This window comes from Vipera ursinii, assembly GCF_947247035.1.
Source record: "Vipera ursinii genome assembly, chromosome: 11".
Classification (NCBI taxonomy): Eukaryota; Metazoa; Chordata; class Lepidosauria; order Squamata; family Viperidae; genus Vipera; species Vipera ursinii.
Window position 1 is genome coordinate 8711378 of NC_139524.1, and position 23914 is coordinate 8735291.

Genomic DNA, 23914 nt, shown 5'->3' on the forward strand with positions numbered 1-23914 from the left:
TGAAACAGTTGTTTCAAGGTCAAAGCAGTTCTGAAGGTAACAAACAGGCTGTCCTTTTGGAAGCATTTCAAGCTTGAAAACACTCTGTTCTGAACTTGAAACACTTCTGGGTTACAGGACGCACCTACCTCCAGCTGACCGGTCCAAAGCACTCTTGGTTCAGGTGAAGGAGAAGGAAGAAGACTATTAGGAGCATGCTGATGACTCTTAAATCATCTCTTTTATGTACCCAGTGGCTTCATATAGGAATTAAATAGCTCTGGAGACAAGTATTTCCTGAGGCACCTTTCAAGTAAGACTATCAGTCAGCTGAGCTACAGTCTTCCAGTGTCTTTTTCAGGGAATTTAGTCTGTAGATAAGAGCAGAACCAATGCATGATCCAAAGCTATTTCAGGAGAATATAATGATTTCACAAGAGAGCAACATTGCCATTAAAGGTAAAGGTAAATGTTCCCCCGCACATGCTTGCTAGTCGTTTCCAACTCTAGGGACCGGTGCTCATCTCCGTTTCAAAGCTGAAGAGCCAGCGCTTGTCCGAGGACGACTCTGTGGTCATGTGGCCGGCATGACTAGACGCCAAAGGCGCACGGAACGCTGTTACCTTCCCACCATAGCGGTCCCTATTTTTCTACTTACATTTTTACGTGCTTTCGAACTGCTAGGTTGGCAGAAGCTGGGACGAGTAACAGGCGCTCACTCTGCTACGCGGCACTCGGGATTCGACCCGCCAAACTGCTGACCTTCTGATCGACAAGCTCAGCGTCCTAACCCACTGAGCCACCGCGTCCCATAACATTGCCATTATCTCCCAATAAAAGCAGTCCTTCAGGACAACTCAATAAACGTCTGACCCATAGTTACCAGAAACTATTTTTAAAAAATTAATTAGATTTCTTCAGTGAATAGAGAGGCCTTTTGTTTATTGTCCTCTGTCAAATTATACCTTTTTTGCAAAGCTTATGGATAGGAAATTTGTTAGCCTTTTAAGATATTCCCATTTCACAGGTAGAATCTGAAAAGGCTAAAAGTGTTTTGCTAGCAAGTCACAAGATATATTTTGCTTATTGATAGGATTGCAAGCAGGGGGTTACAACCTTGGCAACTTTAAGTCTTGTGGACTTCAGTTGCCAAGGCTGGAGACCCCTGCTTACACACTACCACATGGTTTCCAGTTTAAGTCAGGTGCACTGTGTTTGAAGCATTATGAATTGCGCCTGACAGAAACAAAATGGACACACATAAGTTTGCAGTGATTTGTTCAAATGATGCCTGTGTATATTTACATTTCTGTTTCCATATAAACAATATCCTAATTGTTATTTGCATGCAAATTGCATGGATGCATTTGTTGTAAGATAAAGAGCATGTCTGCTGAGTTTTTCAATGTGTCAGAACGTATTTTGAAGCAGCTCTATGTTTTCCTACACAAGGGTAAACAGCAATTTGTATTTTAGCATTTACAGGAGGAGATTGCCCTCTGGTGGTATTACCGTTTCTTAATATCAAGCCAAGAAAAAAAAATGACAAGGCCTCCTCCAGACAACTAAATCATTTAGCATTGCAACTAAAGCCCCAAAACTGGTTCAAGCTATGATGTTGCCCAGAAAAAGAGGTTTTAAGTATTGTGGAGCCTTGTTTTCTAAATTATGGCATGCTTGGTCTACCATGGATCAACTTTCTGTGTCAACTTATCCTATTGAGTTTAACATCAGTAAGCAATTCGAAAGGGCTGGAATTCAAAAAATAATATTGTGGAGAGGAAAGGATTTGAAATTCACTTATTTAGATAGTTTTACCTAAATTTAGATAGTTTTATCAGCATTCCCCCCCCAAAAAAAACAAACAAACTAGAAGTGACTAGATGATCCTTAGCAATCCTGGGAATGAGTCCAAAGGCAGCATTTTCTCTTCCTGTCTTGACTAAATTGCCATTCTAAACACTAAATCATTATCGTTTAATTTTTATCTCCCCTGGAATGCGTTCAACTCCTATTCTGGTTGAATGTCAGAAAAGATATTAGATTCCAGTTCCTATAATGGATGTGCTCAAAAGGAGGCTGGACAGCCATGATGGGTGTTTTAATCTGGATTCATCCATCGAGGTGGAAGTGGAACTCTGTTCCAATGTTCAGCCAAACGGTACTTTTAAATTCTATGACTCTTATCATAGTTAATGAAAAATGCGCTGCTTGATTACCTCATTGGAGATTGAATGATATAAAACCTCAGAGTTTGTATTTGGCCAATGCATGTCTGAATTCACTTCAGTGCATCTTTATTTTTTGTTTGACCACTTTCATTTTTCTGGTTACCATTCATAGAACACACAGCGGTTAAGTAGTTCTCAGTCCACGCAACCTCTTGCAACACCAGTTGTATCTGTGACAACTCCAAGCTTGCCTCCACAAGGACTGGTATATTCTGCCATGCCTACAGCTTACAATACTGGTAAGTTACACATTTGTTGGCTCTTCATCTCCTGTTTTCTTAATGGCTGCAGCCTTCAAAGGATTCTAAGCCTTTAGGTAATCCTGTCTTTGCAACATTCAACTGTGGCCAACAAAAGTCGCAAATACTGAACTGTTCCTCAGAATTATGTGCTGCTCTTCATAGAATAGTTTATAGAAATCTAAATCAGCCTATAACTAAATCATGTATAGCAAAATATTGCTATATTGCTAAGCACATTGATTTGTGCTGCTTAGATTGTAAGCCGCCCTGAGTCTTCGGAGAAGGGCGGGATATAAATGGGATTAAAAAAAATAGTATACAGGAAGGATTTGATAAATACCACAGAGGGAAATTATGAGGGAAAAGCCAGTTTGTTGTGGTGGTTAAACCGTCAGGCTAGAGACTTGGGAGACTGTAAGTTCTAGTCCTGTCTTAGGAATGAAGCCAACTAGGTGACCTTGAGCCAGTCACTTTATCTAAGCCCTAGGAAGAAGGTAATGGCAAACCACCTCTGAAAAACCTTGCTAAGAAAACTGCGGGGACTTGTTCAAGCAGTCTCTGAGAATTGGACACAATCAAACAGAAGAGGGGGAAAAATATGAGACGGGTTTGGTAAATTTTAGAGGGGAATTAATTTTCAGGACTTTGAAAATTTATGTAGATGAATTAGTGGCATGAGCTTCCCTCTGAAGCAGGAAAATGTGCTTTCATCCCACAGTCAATGTTATGATTCCCCGCTGATGTATGGGGAACAGTGCCTGGTTTATATGCTCAGAAAACTCTTATGTGCCCATAGAAAAAACTTGTCTAGCCAGTATCAACTAATAGATAGATAGAAAAAAGCAACCTTTTAAGTATAAATCATTGCTCTTTCACAGGAACCCATTTTTATCCCTGTCTTTCCCCAAGAGGCAAAGGGATATATTAAGAGAACAGTATTAGAAAGTGATTAAGTGCTGAAAAGCGCTTACAGCTTCCTCTCCTTCCATATGTGAGAGAAAAAGGAGTGACAATCATGAAGTGAAATAACCTCCTGCATATTAATCAGAAGTGACAGCTATTTAAGCCCTGATTTTAAAAACCTAATATTTAAGTTTTTGAAACAAACCCTGGAGACATCTGTTCCATAAGGCTGCGGAGGGGGCACCCACCCTGCAAAAGTGAGGGTGGGAAAAATCAATTCTTCATTATTTCTGGAACAATAATCAGGCAACAGCTTTAAGTACTCTTCAGTTTACTTACCATTAATTTTCAGATGAGCTTCCTGAACTGTTTGTATCTTAATTGGTATTCTTTTGAGTTGGTTTCCAGTCTCTTCTCACTTCCTCCATATCCTCCCTCCCTCCCTTCCGAAAGCAGCAGTGACTAATTTTATTTCTGAAGTTTGTAAGCTATTTGGGAAGCTTTTCGAAGGCTTAATTGCAGATTAAATGATACTTTAAATAATGTTGCTAATAAGATTTGAATCCTTGGCTGTTTTGCAATTCATAAAATTGTGTGTAGATATAAACAAACTTTGGATAGCACGATCCCTCCGGGTTTGCTCTTAAAGGAATTAACAGGACCCTGTGACTATTTGGAATAATCTTGTTTTTCTCATGGGAGTCCACCTGAATTTCTTGTGTAAGAGTTGTATCAAGGACTCTGCATCTGCTCTCTTCTCATAAACGAAAGATGGTCTTAATAGGCTTCCCATGTTTCAGCAGCTCAAGTAACTACACTTTCCTTGAGCAAAAAATAATTTAAAAAAATGAACCTGAGAGTTAATCCTTAGAGATGGGGAACAAATTAGTTTGGCTTGCATTTTAGTACAAATTTACCTAATCTATAGTACTTAAAAGCAGTAAATAGGACCTCACAATTGTTTTAGCTGTTGGCAATCAGTCTGTGAGCTGTAGAAAATATTAAAAAAAAACCTTAAAACTTTGCCGCAAATGCTTAATACAAAATCCTTTGTATTTCTCTTTCTTGTTTCAGATTACTCCTTGACTAGTGCAGACCTGTCAGCCCTGCAGGGGTTTAACTCCCCAGGAATGCTGTCATTAGGACAGGTTTCTGCCTGGCAACAGCATCATCTAGGACAGGCAGCTCTTAGCTCTCTTGTGTAAGTAGGAGACAATTCTTGCAGCTTCGTTGGATTCGCGGCCTTATTTGCAGTGGGAATCCCACAACCTCTGGTCCTGTTTGGGTTGACTCCATTCAGTGCATTTTTTAAAAAACTTTCTAGCTTTTAGTTAGTTGGATGCGCATGGTTGTTTTCTCAGGAAGAAATGCCCGATTTATAATTTGCAAAAGTCCTGCATTTTTGCAGGTTTTAAGAAAAATATAACTTTTTTCTTAACGCACTCCTTTTGACGCAAAAGACTAAAGAGTGGTGTAGAAAATTACAGTTAGACCTTGATTTACAACCATCCATTTACTGACTGTTCAAAATGATTAAAACACAGGTACATAATTTTCCAATCACTATTCCCATTCTGATTCATTTGAAATATTCATAAGAAACACATGAGATATAATATGTTGCAGTAAAGGCTGGTTACTGATAGGAACTCCTCTCACTTTTGAATGAACAAATGACTAGCTTCCCACACTGTCCTAAATCATAATCTGATTTATTTCCTTTGGCTTAAAGGATAGGCCCACCCAACCTGATGTAGAGTATTCAGCCAACTCTGCGGATAAATGCTGATTAATATGACATGCAAACCAGTTAATTTTTAAGACTAGGTCTCGGTGCTTGAAATGTTTGGAGAATACTAACACAACTGGATTTTAGAGGGCTTGTCCATGTTGTCATATTTGCCCCTTGTCTTCACTAGTAATGCATTTCATTCACACAGACAGACACACCGCCCTGCCACTTTTCCGTTTGCTTGACTAAACTGGGTTGTCGATGTGGGGAAAAATAAGAGGATGGAGGTGTGTTGGATATGTTCATCCCCTGGAGTTATTTGTAAAAAAATAATAATAACAAAGGCAGGATATAAATTAAACATTGCATTCTAATTTCTTTGATGCAAGTTTGGCCTTCTTAAGTGTTGGCTCCAGCAAGCACAGCAAACCATGAATTTTCTTCTCCTTCTCTCTCTCTCCCTCTCCCTCTCCCCTCTCTCTCCCTCCCTCCCTCTCCCCCTCCGGCTTTAATTAGAACGGGAAGTCAGTTATCCCAAGGTTCCAGTTTATCCATCAACACCAATCAAAATCTTAACATTAAGTCTGAACCGATCTCACCTCCTCGAGAAAGGGTGACCCCCTCCACGTTCCAGTCACAGCAACAGGCATCTCAACAGCAGCAGCAGCAGCAGCAGCAGCAGCAGCAGCAGCAACCTCCTCAACAGTTGCGGCAAGAAATGGGCCGCTCTCCCGTGGATAGCCTCAGCAGCTCTAGCAGTTCCTACGACGGCAGCGATCGGGAGGACCCCCGGGGTGACTTCCATTCGCCAGTCGGGCTGGGAAGGCCCCCCAATTCAGAAGATCGAGAGAGCCCGACGGTCAAACGGATGAGGATGGACACATGGGTGACCTAAGCGTGCCGTCCTCTACCTTGCTTTCCACTTTTGAGTTACCCCAATGAACAGTCCTGACATATCTAAATTTATAAATAAGGACATCAAATAAATATTTATATGTTATATATATATATATATATATGCATATATATATCTTTGTATGCATATATATGTGTGAATGTGTAGCAAGACACAAAAAGAAAAGAAAAACCGGGCACTTAACACCAACATTTTATATGGTTGTGGATGCCCTGTGGGTTAAACAAGTGTAACAGAAGGTCCCCCTTGTAGGTCTTGGCCTCACCTGGCACTTAACGCTGGACTTTGTACTTGGTTGTGCAAAAGAAATACTCTCCCCCATATATAAACTATCCAATTAGATGGCTGAACCATCAGGGCCTGCCCTCTAGTAGTGTTCCTGTGTGTTTTTTTAACAGTTGTGTGGTTTCCTGTAATTAAAATTATGCTTTGTAGCAGCAGAGCAGTAGAAGAAGAAAAAAAAGCAATACTGTATATAGGATGACCTCTCTCTAACCCAGTCTAGCATGGGTCTCTCTTGCAAAGAATGCATGGAGAAGGGCTGGTATTATTTTAAAAACACACACAAACTCCTGTTTTTGCACGTGCAAAACAATGCTGGGTCTGATCAGATTTTTTTTTTAAACCACGAGACAGACTCATAAATAATACGCATGAAATCTTCAGAAGATGTTAGCCTATGAGATATCTATAAAGAAAAAGAATTAATATATTAAGTTATAATTGGAATATGTTTTAAAAGCTTTCTTATGTTAATCTTACCTTTTTTAAAATATAGAGAACCAATTTTAGCTTGTGTATATTTTTTATTAAAGAAAACCATACATCCCTTGAAGACTATATAGAAAGTTATATATGTACTTTTGAACACATTCTGTATGAATTATTTATACAAGCCAAAGTTGAATGGTGTAGCTTTTTTTTTTAAAATTTGTAGAGTATACTTCTAACTTGATTTTTGACTGTCTATTGTTTTTATTTTCAGGGGAGGAAGGAAAAAAATTGCAGGCAGAACCTTAGGGAAAAATAAGCCATGAATATTCTTTATATAAATTAAAATTTGAGCCAAATTTTGTGTATATAGCATCTTAAATATATGATCACCTTTTGGTTGAGGTACGTATGTACTGTACCTTCACCAGATTAAAAAGTATATTTTTGTGGATTGACGCCAACTTGAAGAAAAAAAGAAGAAAAGGCGAGGTCCTTATTAGTAGAGTATTCACTGTTTAATATTTACTATTTTGTTCAATATATACTGTACTTTTGGATTTAATTAATATTCAGATTTTTTCAAAGGGTGTTTTAAAAGGGGTTGTCCCCTTCACTGGTGGTGAATATGTTTGTTAAAATTGTACTCTTTTTTGTGCTGTATAGTAAAGCTTCCCTTACACGTTTTATAAATATATACACACAGAAAGACACATACATATATATATATATATGTATAAGTGTATATTTGTGTGTGCATGTGTGTGTATATATATATCTATATCTATATCTATATATCAATATTTATATATATATGAAAATATATATGTATATAGATAGTAAAGTGATAAATCCTTCCCTAATCCCTCTTATAGAAATCTGATATTGAATTCATCCTGCTTAAATAGAAAAAGGTAACATGGTTTTTAAAGGCATTATTCACAAATGTCTCTTCTGGGGAACTATCATAATTGTTCATGTAATGAAATGAAAACATGCACAGAGAAGCAAAAGAAAGAGGGATTTTTGAAGTGGTTTGTGTAAGTTTTGGACAACGTATATTTTACAAGCATTTTGTTAATGTGAGTTATTTAGAAAGCGAGTTTACACTTGGAGGGAGCAGCTGCTTAGGCGTTTCCTCTGGTGTGTTCACATATCCGACACGTATTTTTGAGCACACGTTAAGAGTTTAAATCTCTGGGCTGGCGGGGGGGGGGGCAACCTTGGCTCTTTTATGACTCGTGGACTTCAACTCCCAGAATTCCTGAGCCAGCTATGATTTCATTTGCACTAACTTAGATTTAAAGACAGCATCATGCCAGGTCTAAATTTGGCCTTATTGTGTACAATACGGGTGCATAGAAAAAAAGTAAAATTCACTTTAGCTGTTTCATTTTAGCAGATTCTCTTCTGCCGTGTAAGAAAGTCATCCCATTGGCAAAAATGGCTGTGTTGACCTGCAAGCATTGCTAACCATCCTACAGTGCAGTTCAAATACGATTCATTTCTGTGGATCAGTTCAGATTTGACATCAGTAATTGCTGTGGAAAAAAAACTGCTTTGAACTTGGAGTCTGGCAGGAGAAAAGTAGGAAAAGCAGTTATGAGAATCCGTAACCCTCTGGATTCCAGTTGTGTGTAGCCACAAATAGTATATCTGAATATGTGACTTACTCTAAATGTGAGCCAGTCTTTTATAAGACACTTAAGTCACTGACTGCTTGCTTTTGACTTTTCCTTGGAATGAAATAGCGATTCTGTTTCATATCTAAAATAGGTAGCATTTTGGAACATATGCAATTGAATTCTGGAATGCTGACAAATTTGTGAGTTTTAAGGTAAAGTTTCAACTGTGCATTCCTCCTTAACCTACAACCTTTTAAACCTCTTAGGCATGGCTTGCTGGAAATCTCCAACTAAACAAAACTGATATTTCCTTTTTTTTTTAACACTTTACCTATCTTGTTTTCTTCTATCTCATGAATAATTGTATATACCAGTGGTGGATAATGCCCCTTGTTATTTTTCAGTTTGGAAAAAAAATGTTGCCCCTATTCTTTGGATGATTTCTCAGTGTTTGGGGAACTAAAAGCGCTGGAATTTAGCTACTCCAAACCTTGTTAGGGTAGAGCAGAAAATTGCTCCCTCGCGTGGGGATAACATAGCCACTTCAGTGATCCTTCTGATGCTTCAAATGAGCATGTTTCTCTGGCGCTACATGGACAGTCCTACAGATTCAAATGGGAGGTTGTTTTTTTTTATCCCATTTCACATTTACTGTCTCATTTCTTGTGTGCCTTAATGCAAATGGCTGTGCTGACTGTATCTCAATAGTCTCTATTCCTATGCAGGTCTCTTAAGGAGTTACATCATCATACGTCTTTTTTAAAAATCCATACAACAGCAAGTCTTGGGCTTTGTACATTAAGCCACCCAACTTTTTTTTTTAAAAAAGAATCATTTCTGGAAATCAGACTGTTAATTCTCAGCCCAACAGGTTGTTCTAGAATCTCTCCCCGTTTTCTCCTGTGGAAGAACTTCACATCATGAAAATGAAAGTGATTTTTTTTTTTTACAATTAGGACTACCTTGTGTAACTCTAGACGTTTTTGGGGAAATACCCTTTGACCTTGTTGATAAAGTTGCAACAGCAGGTAGGATTGTTTTATGCTAAGTTAGTGATATAGCTGCATCCTGTACTTTGGCATTTGAGTGAGTTGGTGTTTCCATGCTGTCATTTGCTCTTCCTTTGTACCAAATATAAAGTTTTGCACTGACGTTGCCGCAGTGATGCAAAACACTTTATAGGGCGGTGCGTTTGTGAATCATCACCCTAACCCCTCCAGCAGGAATTGTGCAATTATTCCATAGCAGAGACTTCTGGGGCAGGAAGTGGTCAGGCATCCAAAGGGCCCTTCAGTTAGCTGCACATGCCTCACAGACCTGAATTTTCTTTTTGAATAGTTCAGGTGATCTTCATTTAGCAACTGTAATTCTAGCTGGCCACCGTGAAGTGAAAATAATGTGACTGTACTAATGATCCTACTTCAGCTTTCCTTTGCTTTGTAAACCTGCGATGGCTATAAATGCAAGGACTTATCGCAAAGTTATTTTTTCACCCCTGTCATAACTACAAATGGCCATTGCCCAAGGCTGTCACTAAACAAGGACTACCTGTAGTCCCTGATGTTGCACAAAGAACCAATTTTGAAATCTTAGAGGAATTTGTATTACATCAGTGAAGATCTGGCTGGAGAAAGAACTACTCTGAAATGCTGAAATATTATTCCTAGTTATTTGCAAAACCCTCAGCCTAAAGCATGCCTGAAGTCGTTCTTTGGTTTGATCCTGGTTCTCAGACCCAGTCTCTAGGATTTTAGCAACACTCTGAAACATTTTGTGGTTTCTGAGCCAGTACATTTCCATTAAGGAGATCTATAGCTTGAAATATATCCTCAGTACAAACTCTTACGATGAAAACTTCAGGTAAGCTAAGTGTGCTAGGATCCTTGGTCAAAAGAGTGAAGAGTCCACCCTTCCCAAGACTGCTAGGGTGTTACCAGCTTGACAGAGGGCTAAATCCTCCTGGAATGACTTTCATCAAGTGACCAACCTCTCTTAATAAGGATATTTGAATACTCCCCCTTTTAAGCTAATGAATAAGTTTAAACAATAGAGGTGATGGTGTAAAACAGTTTTAATGCATTTATGATATGATTTCAGCAAGACTGCGCAGCACACAAATCTTTCTAGAAAGGAGTTGCAAAGAATCGTTGACCTATTAATAACATTTTCTTTTTAAAAAAGAGCATATAAAGAAACAAGGCTGTGCAGCACTTTGGAACAGTTCCAGAAAGGTGCTTTGGAATGTGTAAGGATGGGGATGTATCAGCTGTATGCAATTCTTTAAAGCAGCTGCATCTTTTCCTGGGGATTGCACAGCACTGAAAAATCCCAGTAGGGAATGCTTTAACCCTTTTTACCTATTATAGGACATTAATGCATAGGCAAGTGTACTGTGTGCACAAGAAATATATAGTAAATAAGGAACATAAATGACTCCTCCCAGATCAACCATGGGGAAAAAAAAACATTTTGAAATTTAGAATGTGAAAGACTTTTTAAAAAGAGAGATTTCCCCCCCCCTCACTTTATTGTGCAAGAAAACACTGCTTTGCTATATTTAAAAAAGAAAGGCTTTTTTTAAAAAGAAATAAAAAATATATATGTACTTAGTAATTGTTTGTAGTCAACAGTTCACAGACGAAGCTGTTTGCGGTTAAAGCCGCCTGGCGGCACAAGCTGGACTTTGTTGCCATCTTTAAGATGAATCTTTAAGGAAAAAAAATAATAAGTTAATCTTTTTCCCTGAATGTGGTGTTTTTTTCTTCATTATACAATAAATATTCTAGTGAACTTTTTATCAAATGGTTAAGAAAATGCTAGAAGTTGTTGTAAAATATTTGTATCTTGCATTCACTAAAGTAAAAATACTGGCTTTTACTGTGTATATCAGACTCACTCCTATTTAGAATGCTTGGTTATTCTACCTTCCCCTGTTTCTGAGTCCTTCCTAAGCTTGATTCATCTTTTTGTTAGTCATTCTCCCAGCACCAGTGCCTACTGTATTGTGTGAACTTGAAAGTGAAGCTGTCCAACTTGATCAGACTTTTGTTAGGTGGCATTGGGGGGGGGGGGGAAGCAAGGCAAATTCTTCTCTTGCCAGCTGAGTCTTGACTGTCTAAATCAGGGGTCTTCAAACCTGGCAACTTTAAGACTTGTGGACTTCAACTCTCAGGATTCCTCAGCCAGCCAAGTCTTAAAGTTGCCAAGTTTGAAGACCCCTGGTCTAAATCAAACACATCCAACTTGACCCCCTCCCACCCACCCCCCCAGAAATGTCAAGTGGCATCATCACAGGTTGTCGCAGATCATGATGGTTGTCACAGATGGTGTGGCTCAGCATTGCTAATTATAGTCCAACTTAGCCGATCGGACTAAAACTTCCCCTTTTTGAAGCATGACCCATTTTCATGGGCAAGCAAGAGTCAGAATCATGCTAACTTTTTTGAGTCTGGCCCTCTAGAGACACCCTGTTGAACAGTGGATTTCTGACTGAACTAGTTCTCAAATTTGAACTAACCAACAAATGCATTTGTGGTAAACAAATGAAAAGTCGAAAGTGTTTGTTAGATGCCACGTCAGTTTTTAACAATTTTACAGCCGACTTAGATGAATTGTCTATATTCAGTCCAAGAAATAATAGCTGAACTGGCATATCTTGGGCATTGGCTGGGTTCACACTAAAATGTAACGTGACTTGTTTGAAATTGGCTTGGCGTCTTCTATATGCAAATTGTGGTTTATTTAGCAAGCTGTGGTTAGGTAGTAATGGCTTAGAATAATATGTGTAAGCCGCCTTCATAATATGTGAAGCAGCTGCCTCTGATTCAGATATCTACCCTGGGCCCATTTGCTTTGTTCAGCTGATGTTGAAAAACAAATATTTGGAAAGGCCTCATTTAAACTGTCCCATTGACATCTGAAAACTGTTTTCTTTGGACTGAAATGTGTCGAAAAAGCAGGACCATCTTCACAGAACTGAACAAAATCTGAACTGAAAATCCTTGGAATATGATAACGATGTTATCCATTCAATCGTGTCCCGACTCTTGGCGATTCTGTGGGTCAGGTCTCTCCGTATCTTCCCATCTTGCACTACTTCTTCGTTCTTTGCTGTGGCTACCATCTTTGATGGCGTGCAGCCACCATGTTCTTTGACAGCCTCCTTTCCTTCTACCCTTGGAATATAGCTAGGTGTATTTAAAATGAGTATGTTTTCTTTCTTTTTCTCTGTAAGTGCCTCAATGTCAGTTTCCTTTTGCTTCTAAAACCTGATGCATATGAGAGGAGAGTTCCTGTTACTGAGATCCCTAAATGAACATGCAGAAAATAGAAGCATACTTTGACAGGTAAACTTAATACTTCAACTTTATTAAAACATACAGTCATAGCTCAGAGATAAGTTTAAATACTCAAAAATATTCCACAGATTCTTGAACTACTTCACAACCAAAAATCAGGAGTGCTTATTTCTTTTTTATTACAGTACTTGAGTTTTAGAAGAGGGAAATACTTTTTATTTATTTTTTTTAATTACAGTAATGGAGGACAGGTTGATAAACAGGGCAATTTTGCATAGGAAGAATGAAGAGGGACAAGCTTCTGTTTTACCATATTCAAGATGCTCCCATTTACGTCAAACTAGGTTTGTATATTTTGTTTTTGTTGACCTTGGGGAAAAGCAAGGTATAAAATATGGAACACATTACCATAGGATATTCATGGATCCCTTTAGTTTCAGTTATTTAATCATGAATTTCACAACCACTAGGACTAGAAGCATCTTTAATAAAAGATAAAATTCTCACAAAGTTGGCTTCTCCAATTTATGTTGTCATCTCTCTTTAGAAACAGTGAGGGAGTTAAAGCCATTATAGAATTTAATTCCGGCATGAACCGGCCAGTAGAATGTTAATCATTTTTCATCGCAACATATTTCCACTATTTTCCATGGGTAGACAACATTGGGAAGAAATGACTGGGAATGCTTGAACGGTCATAAGTGTGAAAAATGGTCATAAGACACTTTTTTCAGTGCTGTTGTAACTTTGAATGGTCTTACTGTTGTAAGTCAAGGACTTCCTGTATCCCAGTCAAAAAGCTTAAGAGGACGTTTTCTGGCTAGTTGTATATGTCCAGTCACCTACAAGTGGGATGCTGGTCAATAAGAGACATAACATAAATGAGCATTAAAACATGCACATTAAAAATTAAAAAAAAAAATCCTCTCCAGTTGAGGGTGATTAATGTCAAAATAGACTTGTAGCTTCCTTGGCCACAAGGTTTACACTAGATATACACTGGCAACTTGCAAAATAAAAATAAATATATGTATGTAAACAACGCCCCCAAATCCTAATTTGCAGACCTCCAAAAAAAAGGCTTTTCAACAATTTGTTAAACACATGCAATGTTCTGGCTTATGGTGGATTATCTGGTTGCATCTTATTTCTTCAAAAGGGCCAGACATCACAAAATACTGCAAGAGGAATAGGGACATCACCCAAACTACTTTCACTGAAAAAATTACCCTAGTTACACAGTGTTGAGAAATATGTTTTATCAGTAAAAGGGAGATGGAAATGAGGAAAGTAAAACAAAAAAGGGGGGGGTGTTGGAAGTTGAGGTCTAGTGAGGAAAACCTGGATGCTGCAGTAGGTTGGGAATCTGTCCTCATTTTTTGATATTAAAAAATGGCTCTTTTCTTCCTACACAGTGGGAACAAGCGCACAATTGGCTAATTATCTTCCCTGAGTCATTTTGCCCTGTTGTACCCCTGCTTGGTCTTCACTCAAAATTCAGTAGTAACCGCAAACAACAGAGATACGTTCCACTGAGGCAATACTTGGAGAAAAACCCAGAATCTGTCATTACTTCCAGATCATTTGGGGCAGGGGAAACAGGCCAGGGGCTGTCACCCCCCTGATAGGATGAAATCTTGTTTAGTAGTATGGACAGTGGGGGTGATTTCTTGCCCAGCATAGTTTGATCTTCCCACCGAAGAACTGTTCGCTGAGATTTTAATGGGATCCGTTGTGTTGGAGGCACCGGGCACCATATCTAGTTGCTGGGTCTTAAAATAGACAATATAAAACACAGGCAAGCCAATTCCTATCAGGAGCATAAGAAAGACTGCTTTCCACCACTGGATCCCATAATCCGCTCCAGTGCAGGTTGCTTTCTGCTCCTGAGAGGACCAGTTTGAAGGTTCAGTGTGGTGATCTGTGCGCGAAGGGATTTCCATCTGTGTCACCGTTTCAATGTTTTGGTCAATCCCTCTGAAATATTGATCAAGCTGTTCCTGGTTGCCGTTCCCATTTTCTGGATCTATGGATACAGAGTGTTCAGATAGCAGAGCAGGTGCGTGAAGAGGCAGCAATTCCTCGGTCTCCGTCAGTAGTCCATTAACCTTGACTGGAATCTTAATGGATTTTAGGGCATAAAAGTCTTGTTCTTGGATAAAGTTATTAGCCCGCTTGATATCTGCAACCTGGAAAATTCATAAAGGGAAGCATTTCATTTACTCAAGTTTATAGCATAGCCCACCTTTCCGAGCGACTGGCCAGCTACCCAAGAGATTAAAACAATCAACAAAAATAATAAAAAAGCGATATACAATCCAGCATTCGAAGGAAGGCAGGTCTAACAGGACAGCCTGAAAACCCATTGGAAAACCCAGCTATGTAATAACTTCCAAATGGCTAGCAAAATTGGGAGTCAACACTCAGGATGGAAATTGTTCCAGACAACAGGTGTTGCTATAGAAAAAGAAAAAAGAAAAGAAAGGAAGGCTTCCTACAGGTCATGTGAAAAATTCTTTTTGTGAAATAAATGGTGACATGGTATAATATGTCACACGCAGTGATGGGATTCAGCCAGTTCGCACCACTTTGGTAGCTAATTTTTTTGTTGCCCAGGCCCAGAATAGACTTCCGGAAGCGGCATCCACACAGAACCAGTTCACATATTTGAATCCCACCACTGGCCATATAGTTGTTTATATGATGTATTTATCTACTTTTAAGAACTGCTAAGGACCAGATGATTATTACTTCTGTCCTGATATGTAAGCCACAGAACTCAAAGAGGGCGTACTTTCTTTTTCACACCAGTGTAAGTCCAGCCAGGTGACGCTGGTCCAGAGAAGGGACTTGGAGCATGTTCAACCAGGAAGAGAAGCTAGATGGGGGAATGCGACCTTAGACAGGGCAACGCAACATCAACAAGATGCATGAGCACCATTTTTTTTTTCTGGAACAGATGGAACATTTGCAACTTCCTGTTCAGTTCAAAAGCCACAAATTAGTTCAGGCATTTGTTCCTTCCCTGCAGTTTGATAGGGATGGTACAGAGAGGGCCAGAAAAAGAATGATAATAATTAAAAAAAAAAAGACACCAGTATAAATAAGGGGCAGAGCTGATGCATCCTCTCCTCCTTTTGGCCTACTGGTAGATTAGATGCCTCCTCCTAACAATGCGTTCATGGGAATGTGGTTCTCAGCAGGAAAAAAAAATAAATCCGAGCTGAATGCCTTGCTTCCATAGGACAATGACAAAGCAGAGTTCATATCTAGCGGTAGCTTCCTATTCAGTTGTGTTCTAGGATTATTCCTTATCTGTTCTTATCTTTCAAAATAGTTTCGCCTTTTACAGTGATAAGGTTCCAAATGGAAAAACTCAGAATTAATCACTATCGGGACCTTCTTGACTGTACCACACTTTGTCTCTCCATCCTTTTCTTCTCCGTTCCTTGGACACCATTTTGGATATTATTTAGATAACTCATTGCAAGGCCTACTCGAGAATCCAGAGGGGTTTAGCTCTAATTACTGAAAGTTTCTAGCCGTCTGAAGTGGACGTCTCTGTGTTCCTGTATACATTTACCTTGTAACACATTGGAACTGCCTTTTAAAATTGGACAGTATTTCAGAATTCAGTAAATCATAACAAAAGACCAAAAAAGAGATGGTTAGGTTAAGCCATGCCATCTAATTACCGCAAAAGAATTTAACATTGCATGTACATTTAATGACAAACTAGCAGCATCTTTTCGTGTAAGTCAAGGGTTACATTTTGTTAATCTTGTACTAGCAGCTGTTGGAAGCTAAACCCAGAGGTAATCCTAGGATTTTGTTGCACTTTAGGAAACTTGTTTGTGAATTAGCTCTATTATTATTGGTATTTTTTTCAAGAAGCTTCTTTAATGACACTGATAATAACAACAGTTCTAGGATTCAGTACCAGGCAGAACTCAGTACAACTCCAGTTCAAAACTGATATTCCTAATTCCTGCCAGTTAAATAATCACACTAGTTGCATTTAGCAAAGTGTTCATTCAGACATAAAAAAATATATATTGAGGAAACATCTCTCTTTATGGCCTGGAAGAAAGCAAGAATTTTTGGGTGTTACTCTGGACAAATCAGACTTGATCTTAACTTTGAATCATGTGAATATGACAGTTTCAAGTGTTGTTGGTTGTGTTTTTTTTTTACAAAGATTAGGTGTTCACTACTAATTCAGGTGATAAGCTCTACTATTGAAACTAAACATTAAGAAAACCAAGATCATAGCATCCGGCCCTCTCAATTCCTGGCAAATAGATGGGGAAGAAATGGAGGTAGTGACAGATTTTATTTTCCTGAGCTCCAAGATCACCGCAAATGGGTACTGCAGCCAACAAATTAAAAGACACTTGCTCCTGGGGAGGAAAGCCATGGCAAATCTAGACAGCACACTAAAAAGCAGAGACATCACCCTGCCAACAAAAGTGCGTATAGTCAAGGCTATGGTCTTTCCAGTTGCAATGTGTGGCTGTGAAAGTTGGACCATAAGAAAGGCTGAGCGCCAAAGAATTGAGGCCTTTGAACTATGGTGCTGGAGAAGACTCCTGCGAGTCCCTTGGACTGCACGGCGATCAAACCGGTCAGTCCTAGAGGAGATCAACCCTGACTGCTCTTTGGAAGGCCAGATCCTGAAGTGGAAACTCAAATACTTTGGCCACCTAATGAGAAGGAAGGACTCACTGGAGAAGAGCCTAATGCTGGGAAAGGTTGAGGGCAAGAGAAGAAGGGGATGACAGAGAATGAGGTGGCTGGATGGAGTCACTGAAGCAGTAGGCGTGAGCTTAAATGGACTCCAGAAGATGGTAGAGGACAGGAAGGCCTGGAGGAACATTGTCCATGGGGTCGCGATGGGTTGGACACGACTTCGCAACTAACAACAACAACAAAGCTCTACTAATTGCATGAGGATTGTCTCATAGTAATTTAGTGTAAAGCTCAAGCATGGCTTCTAAATGCTCCTCTTATAGAGCCAAGAATTAAGAATGGAGTGTCTTGCACCAAACTTCCACATTTGTTAAAATGTTACTTACACTCATTCAAAACAGCCGTGATCAAACCTTAGTTAAGTGCAGTTAAGAGTACAGAATAAAATAAAGTATGGCACAGCCTTCTCCAATTCTTATTTTCATGTCTTTTGAGTGTTGCACCTTACAGTATTTCTACCCAACGTGAAATATTATAGTCCCCTTGCATCTGAACTCTCCCTGTTGAGGAAGTCATATTGCCTAATCAGAAGTACAAGGAGGCTAAAGTTACACATTGTTAGGATCAAGAATTGGGAACATAGGCCCCTACCAAAGGTTAATTCTCATTCTTTTTTTCCCCCTAAGACAAGCTATTTCATAAACAAATTGATATGTTGCATAAAACTTCCCAAACACATCATGCAAACTATTAGCAAAAAAACAACAACAACCCTTTCTGTAATCATTTATAAAAATCCAATAATACAACACAACTTTCAGGTCCAAATTAATCCCTGGGGGAGGAAATCTATGCAAAACCCATGGAGACCCATTAACTGAAGTAGACCAGCCCGTGATTCAAGTTCTTTTAAGTGAGCTTCTTCTAAGATCAAATTAAGTTCACAGTTTAATCTCAGTCCCACTCCTTCAAGAGGAGAAAGGAGGAGGAGAAAAGCGAATTAGGGATGTCAACTGCCTTGAGTTATCAAAATAATAAAACCAGCCTTGATTTTCAAGTTGCACAATATTCTTAGATCGGCAAAAAAAAATAGTCTAAAGAATAGGTTAATCATTAAAGGGCTGAAAGCAAGCATGGATGGAATCTCCTAGTTCACCTTGATGTGTCAAAGCTGGCATCAGGGAGCAGACACCTTTGCCAGTCTCTCAACTGGATAAACCAGATTGCCCTTCCTAGTCTTCAAACTAGCAATTAATTCTGCAAACAACATTGGCTTGAAACAAAATGCTTTATCAATCCAGTTGGTAGAAACGAGAGCAATTGCTTTCCTCAATAGAAGCCACTTCTTACTTTGCATCCGTACTGCAGAGCCAACTTGTTGAGGTTGTCGTCCTTGTTAACGACCCGTTCTAGAAGCTGCACGTCCCCAACTCTTCTCTTGGAAGAACTGGATGGCTGGGGGTCTTTCCCCCTTGCACGTAATTCCATGGCATTGAATTCCTCCTCTGACGAGTCCTCCGAATCGGATTGACTGCTGCTTCTGAACAAAAACACTTGAGCACCTGAGAAGTTTTGGACAGCGGCTGGAGCTTGGAAGGGCCTGATCAGCCTTTCGTATAGCCTCATGATGCACAGCAACCTCTGCAAGGCAAAAGGGAGGGCATTATTCATCGAGCGAGCAAGTAAACTTAAGGACGGGTTGAGCAAGTCAAGTCTTGAGGCAACAACTCAGACACTAGAAGGTAGATCATTCATGTTGAAATGCTGCACCATGAGATAATGTCCTCATCATGCGCCTGTTGTCCTAAAGGAACAAGTTCCTTTTTCATTTTTAAGGTTCGCGTCCCTTGGCATATTTTTCTTATTAGCCTTTTGTCTTATTAGCTTCATCCCTTAGGTCAGGGGTGTCAAAGTGCCGGCCCGTGGGCCGGACGCGTCATGACGAAACCGCGCCCACCCCATTGCCGGCAATGGGGAAAAAGCTCCGATACGTCACATGACGTTGCGAGTTTGACATGCCAGCCTTAGGTATAAAGGCTGGGAATGTGCTAATCTGGTGCCATCCAGAGGTGGAGAGATGAACATTAAGGCAATCTTGGATTTCCAAGAACAGAGAAAATTTTTTATTTATTTATTTTATTTATTTTAATTCCATTTATATCCCGCCCTTCTCCAAAGACTCAGGGCGGCTTACAAGCTTAGCAGTAGCCTTCATTCTATGTATATGCCTGCTTATTAGGGCTTCTCTTGGAAGAACTGTGCACTTTGCTGCAAAAGTAGGCTTTTAGTTTGTTATATATATAACAAACTAACAAACTGTTGGGATTCTGTGTCATACATACTTCATGAACAGTTTATAATGGCCCTCAAGTTATATTGAGCTATATACAGTATTATAAAATTCCCAAATTCAGTCAGCTCTCTCTTTCTAATCTGCAATTTTTGTTAAAACTAAACTATGTATTTGAAGATACTGAAGTCAGGTATCATTGTTTATCAAATATAAACAATGTTAGTAACTTATCATCTTCTCTTAAAATACAACCAATGATTTCTTTTTCCCATATCTCTTCTCTATAAATAAATCATTCAAGTCTTCATTGTTTGGTAAAAGTCCATTAACGGTTACCAGAAAGCATAATCTATTTTAAGGTCAAATCAAACAAATAGATTGGTCCAACCAACCAATTTTATCGTCCTGCCTTTTATTTTCAAGAATCTTGATCTTTAAGTCCTTCCAATCATATTCTAGAATTGGATTTCTTTCCATTTCTTTCTTTGTACTTTCTCATTAAATTCTCCAAAGCTTTAACAAATCTCTTTGGTAATTCCCATATAGAAAAGTTATCCAGGTCAATTTCTGGGTTTGTGATTTGTGTATCCCTTCTTATAAGACATCAAAAGTCTTAGGAATCTGAAGGGCAACTTGTGTGATCTCCTTCCCATTGTCCTCATTCCCGAGCTTCAAATTCTGCTAATCTGATTTGGAAACGAGCAATCCAAAGATCTGTCACTCTGCCCACTTTTCTTCCACAGAGGGTGATGTCAAACTGTTTAGTCATGGATCAATGGATGACCAGCAAGTAGAAACAATTGAGCAGAAAGAATTGCTGCCTTCGTGCGGCTGGGTTTACTACTAAGCCTTCCAACTCCATCTAGTCCAGGGATGGGCAACTACGGCCCCTTTATGACCTGTGGACTTCAACTCCCAGAATTCCTGAGCCAGCCATGCTGGGCGTTGAAGTCCACAAGTCATAAAAGGGGGCAGAGTTTTGCCCACTCCTGATCTAGTCCAACATGAATGGAAATCTCCTAGCATTGAGCCACCCACATTAGTAGGATGAAATATTGGGCAGCGTGACAGGGGAGAATTTGTGGCTGCAGATTCTTCACGCAGTATTTGCGTGTGTCAGAAAGAGTATAAAATTGACTTGAGTAATACGGTCCATAGGACAGACCATATACACTGGGACATTTTCCTCCAGTTAAGAAAACTAGCACAGCAAAGTCACTTGTTTTGATTTTTTTAAAAAAACAAAACAAAAACAAACAACTTCCCAGGATTGTCTTGCTAAATTCCTCCCTAAACTCTTCAAGCTAGCACTTCCCTGCTCTCCAAGGAGGTCCAAGAGCTTCTGATGATGATGATAACTTTATTGTCACTTTGAACGTACACCAATTGGCATACATCAAAATGAAATTTCGTTGCGTACAGCTCTCAAAGGGTCACCACCTCCGATATATACTCCTTCTTCGGGGCCCGCTCAAATTTCACATTGTCCATTTTAGTCTCTAGGGAGTGAACGATGGCAAACAGGACAGATGGAAATGGGGCTCCGTGTGGATTAGCCCTCAAATTCGCTTGTATTCTGACAACCTCGCCTTCTTTCCTTTTTCTGATGCTGACTCTTCCACCCTTTCCTTAAAGGGGCCTTGCTTCTCCCCTTATAACCACTTTACCTTTCCAAACGATGGACTTTGTAGTCCAACCTGGTGGACAGAGTTTCCAGCACCCCAGCTGGTGTGTGTGTGTGTGTGTGTGTGTGTGTGTGTGTGGTGGGGAGGGGTATTCTACGAGTTGAAGCCCACACCGTCTTAAAGTTGCCAAGTTTGAAAAAAAGAAAGAAACCAAAAAAAAAAAAAAACCCTGGCTGCTCCCAAAACATGCTGGCTGGGAACTCTGGGAGTCGGGGAGTCCCCACATCTCAGAATTGCCCAGATTGAGAAACGGCGCTCTAACGACTCCCATTTTTCGGCTCTCCAAATGACCCCTGATTTTCTCTTCTCTTCCTCCTCCTCCTCCTCGCGATTCCTCCGTCGGGGCAAAGTCCTCTTAAGAAAAGGAGAGCCGCCAAGATCAATCGGGGTCCCGCTCTCAGCCTCTTCTCGGAGGAAGGCCCTCCATATAACTTTCCCCCTTCCTCCTCCTCCTCCTCCTCCTCCCGCCCCCAACAGCCCAAGGTCCTTTCCTCCTCCCCCCCCCCGCCCCCCAATTTCTTTGCTGACCTGGATTCCGGCAGCACCCTTTGCTTTTTTTTTTCCTTCCTGCTTGCCCGCTCGAGCTGGCCTCAACTGGTCAAACTCCTCGTTGGCTTTCTTCACGATTGGCTGGCATAGCCCAGGAAGGCGAGGCCGGGCAGCATACCAGTCCCACTCAGGGAGTGGGCGGAGGAAACGGGCACGGGTGGGCAGGGCGTTAAGAAATGTGTGTGCTGGAGGAGCAGACGCCTGGGATTTCAACAGCGAGCGGAAAAAAATCAAAGCTTTATTTCCATAAGTCCAAAAACCAATAAGGCAAAAAGGAAAGGGGCAAAAAAAAATAAAGCGCAAAGGAGAGAGAGAGAGAGAGAGAGAGAGAGACCTAAAGAAACTTGAGGACTTCCGACTTTCTTTTGCAAGAGAGAAAAGTAGAATCTCCCCTCCTCTTAACTATGCCCGAAATATCCCTGCATCTCCCTTTGCTTAATTCTCATCTCGTAAGACGATTAAAGGCCTGGAGACGATATAACGTTAAGAAGAACGGGTTGCAGTCTAGAGAAAAAGGACTAGAGGTGTACCAAACGAATGACCCATTGGGATCCCCGTATCAAAATAACTTATCTTATGTCCGGTCAGAACTTGAAAATAACATTTAACGTAGCACAGTATTTAAACAAAATGATCCGGTTAAGATCTGCCTATGTGGAACTGATTGGGGTAGATTGTAAGGGCAACTCCGAAATATAATGTTATATTTTACCTATATCTTAAATTTGTACTTTATTACTATTTCATCTTAAATTCTATCTTATTTAATTCCATTTTAAATTGTATTTTATCAAATTCCATTTTGGATTGCTTTTGTCACCTTTTGGTGACGGTTTGTTGCTGGAACTTTGCACTTTGATAGGGCCCAAGGGCTAATCAATAAAGTTGTTGTTGTTGACTAGAGGTGACATGATAGCGGTCTTCTAGTGTTTGAGGGGCTGCGGCAAAGAAAAGGGGGTAAATTTATTTTCCAAAGCACCAGAGGGCAGGACAAGACACAATGGATGGAAGCTAATCAAGGAGAGAAGCAACCTGGAATGCAAAAGAAACTTCCTGACAGTGAGAACAATCAACCAGTGGAACAGCTTGCCTCCAGAAGTTGTGGGTGCTCCATCACTGGAGGCTTTTAAGAAGAGGCTGCTGGACAGCCGTTTGTCTGAAATGGTATGGGATCTCCTGCTTGAGCAGGGGGGTTGGATTAGATGACCTTGAAGGGCCCTTCCAGCTGTCTTTTGATTGATTGACCGATGCTTCCAATCCAAAAATTGTCCATGGACAATGGATGGATGGATGCAGGCAGAGTCATTAAGCCTTGTTAGAAAAACACTATGCTAGAGCAACTGTCAGCTCAAGAATTTTTCTTGAATTCCCACCAAACTTAGTTCTAAGGTAAAGGTAAAGGTTCCCCCGCACATGCATGCTAGTCATTTCCGACTCTAGGGGCCGGTGCTCATCTCCGTCAAAGCCGAAGAGCCAGCGCTTGTCCGAGGATGTCTCCGTGGTCATGTGGCCGGCATGACTAGACACCAAAGGCGCATGGAGCGCTGTTACCTTCCCACCATAGTGGTCCCTATTTTTCTACTTGCATTTTTACGTGCTTTCGAACTGCTAGGTTGGCAGAAGCTGGGATGAGTAACAGGTGCTCACTCTGCTACGCAGCACTCGGGATTCAACCCGCCAAACTGCCGACCTTCTGATCGACAAGTTCAGCGTCCTAACCCACTGAGCCATTGCATCCCTTCTAACTTAGTTCTACAGGTGTCTAAATAAAAAAGGTGGTGGTTGGTTTTTTTAACAAGCCTATGTGCTGCTGTGATGGACAATGGTTGCAAGTTGGGCAGAACTGAAGCCACCATGAACCATGAGTGGCAACATGCCTTTAAAAAGGCCAGGGGCTTGCGATATAAACCTAATAAGAGGCCCCTGGTTAATTTTTTAGTTAAATTTTTTAGGGGGTTGGGGAGGGGGGTGGGGGGTAGTGGTTGTTTGGCGGTGGGGGGTAGCCAAACAACTTTGTTGCAGGCCAGGCCTGGGTCTGACGGCGCTCGCGGAGAGCGGGTT

General features: G+C 40.3%; 2 protein-coding genes across 10 annotated transcripts in view; one reads left to right on the top strand and one right to left on the bottom strand.

Annotated features, from left to right (window-relative positions):
- Positions 1-11221, top strand: part of MEF2A (myocyte enhancer factor 2A) — a 74783-nt gene extending 63562 nt beyond the window's left edge. For 8 of the 9 annotated variants that reach the window (XM_083371292.1, XM_083371286.1, XM_083371289.1 and 5 more), the window contains 3 exons: positions 2323-2449; positions 4430-4556; positions 5604-11221. In XM_083371292.1, the coding sequence (XP_083227418.1) occupies positions 2323-2449; positions 4430-4556; positions 5604-5982 (633 nt within the window). In that variant the 3' untranslated portion in view covers positions 5983-11221. The remainder of the gene's footprint in view (positions 1-2322; positions 2450-4429; positions 4557-5603) is intronic. The other variant, XM_083371287.1, reaches the window with a different exon arrangement.
- Positions 11222-12974: 1753 nt separating this feature from the next.
- On the bottom strand, positions 12975-22266 carry LYSMD4 (LysM domain containing 4). Its single transcript, XM_083371394.1, has 3 exons — positions 21833-22266; positions 18677-18967; positions 12975-14826 (listed from the first exon to the last, which is right to left on the bottom strand). The coding sequence occupies exons 2-3, from the start codon at positions 18950-18952 to the stop codon at positions 14251-14253; spliced, it is 852 nt and encodes a 283-aa protein (XP_083227520.1). The 5' UTR covers positions 18953-18967; positions 21833-22266; the 3' UTR covers positions 12975-14250.
- Positions 22267-23914: the final 1648 nt, after the last annotated feature.

Bases quoted from the DNA above. Each gene is read 5' to 3' on its own strand.
- LYSMD4 (XM_083371394.1), bottom strand. From the start codon at position 18,952: ATGAGGCTATACGAAAGGCTGATCAGGCCCTTCCAAGCTCCAGCCGCT. The intron at 14,827-18,676 runs GTAAGAAGTGGC...TGAATTTTCCAG, and splicing joins CTCTGCAGTACGGATGCAAA to GTTGCAGATATCAAGCGGGC.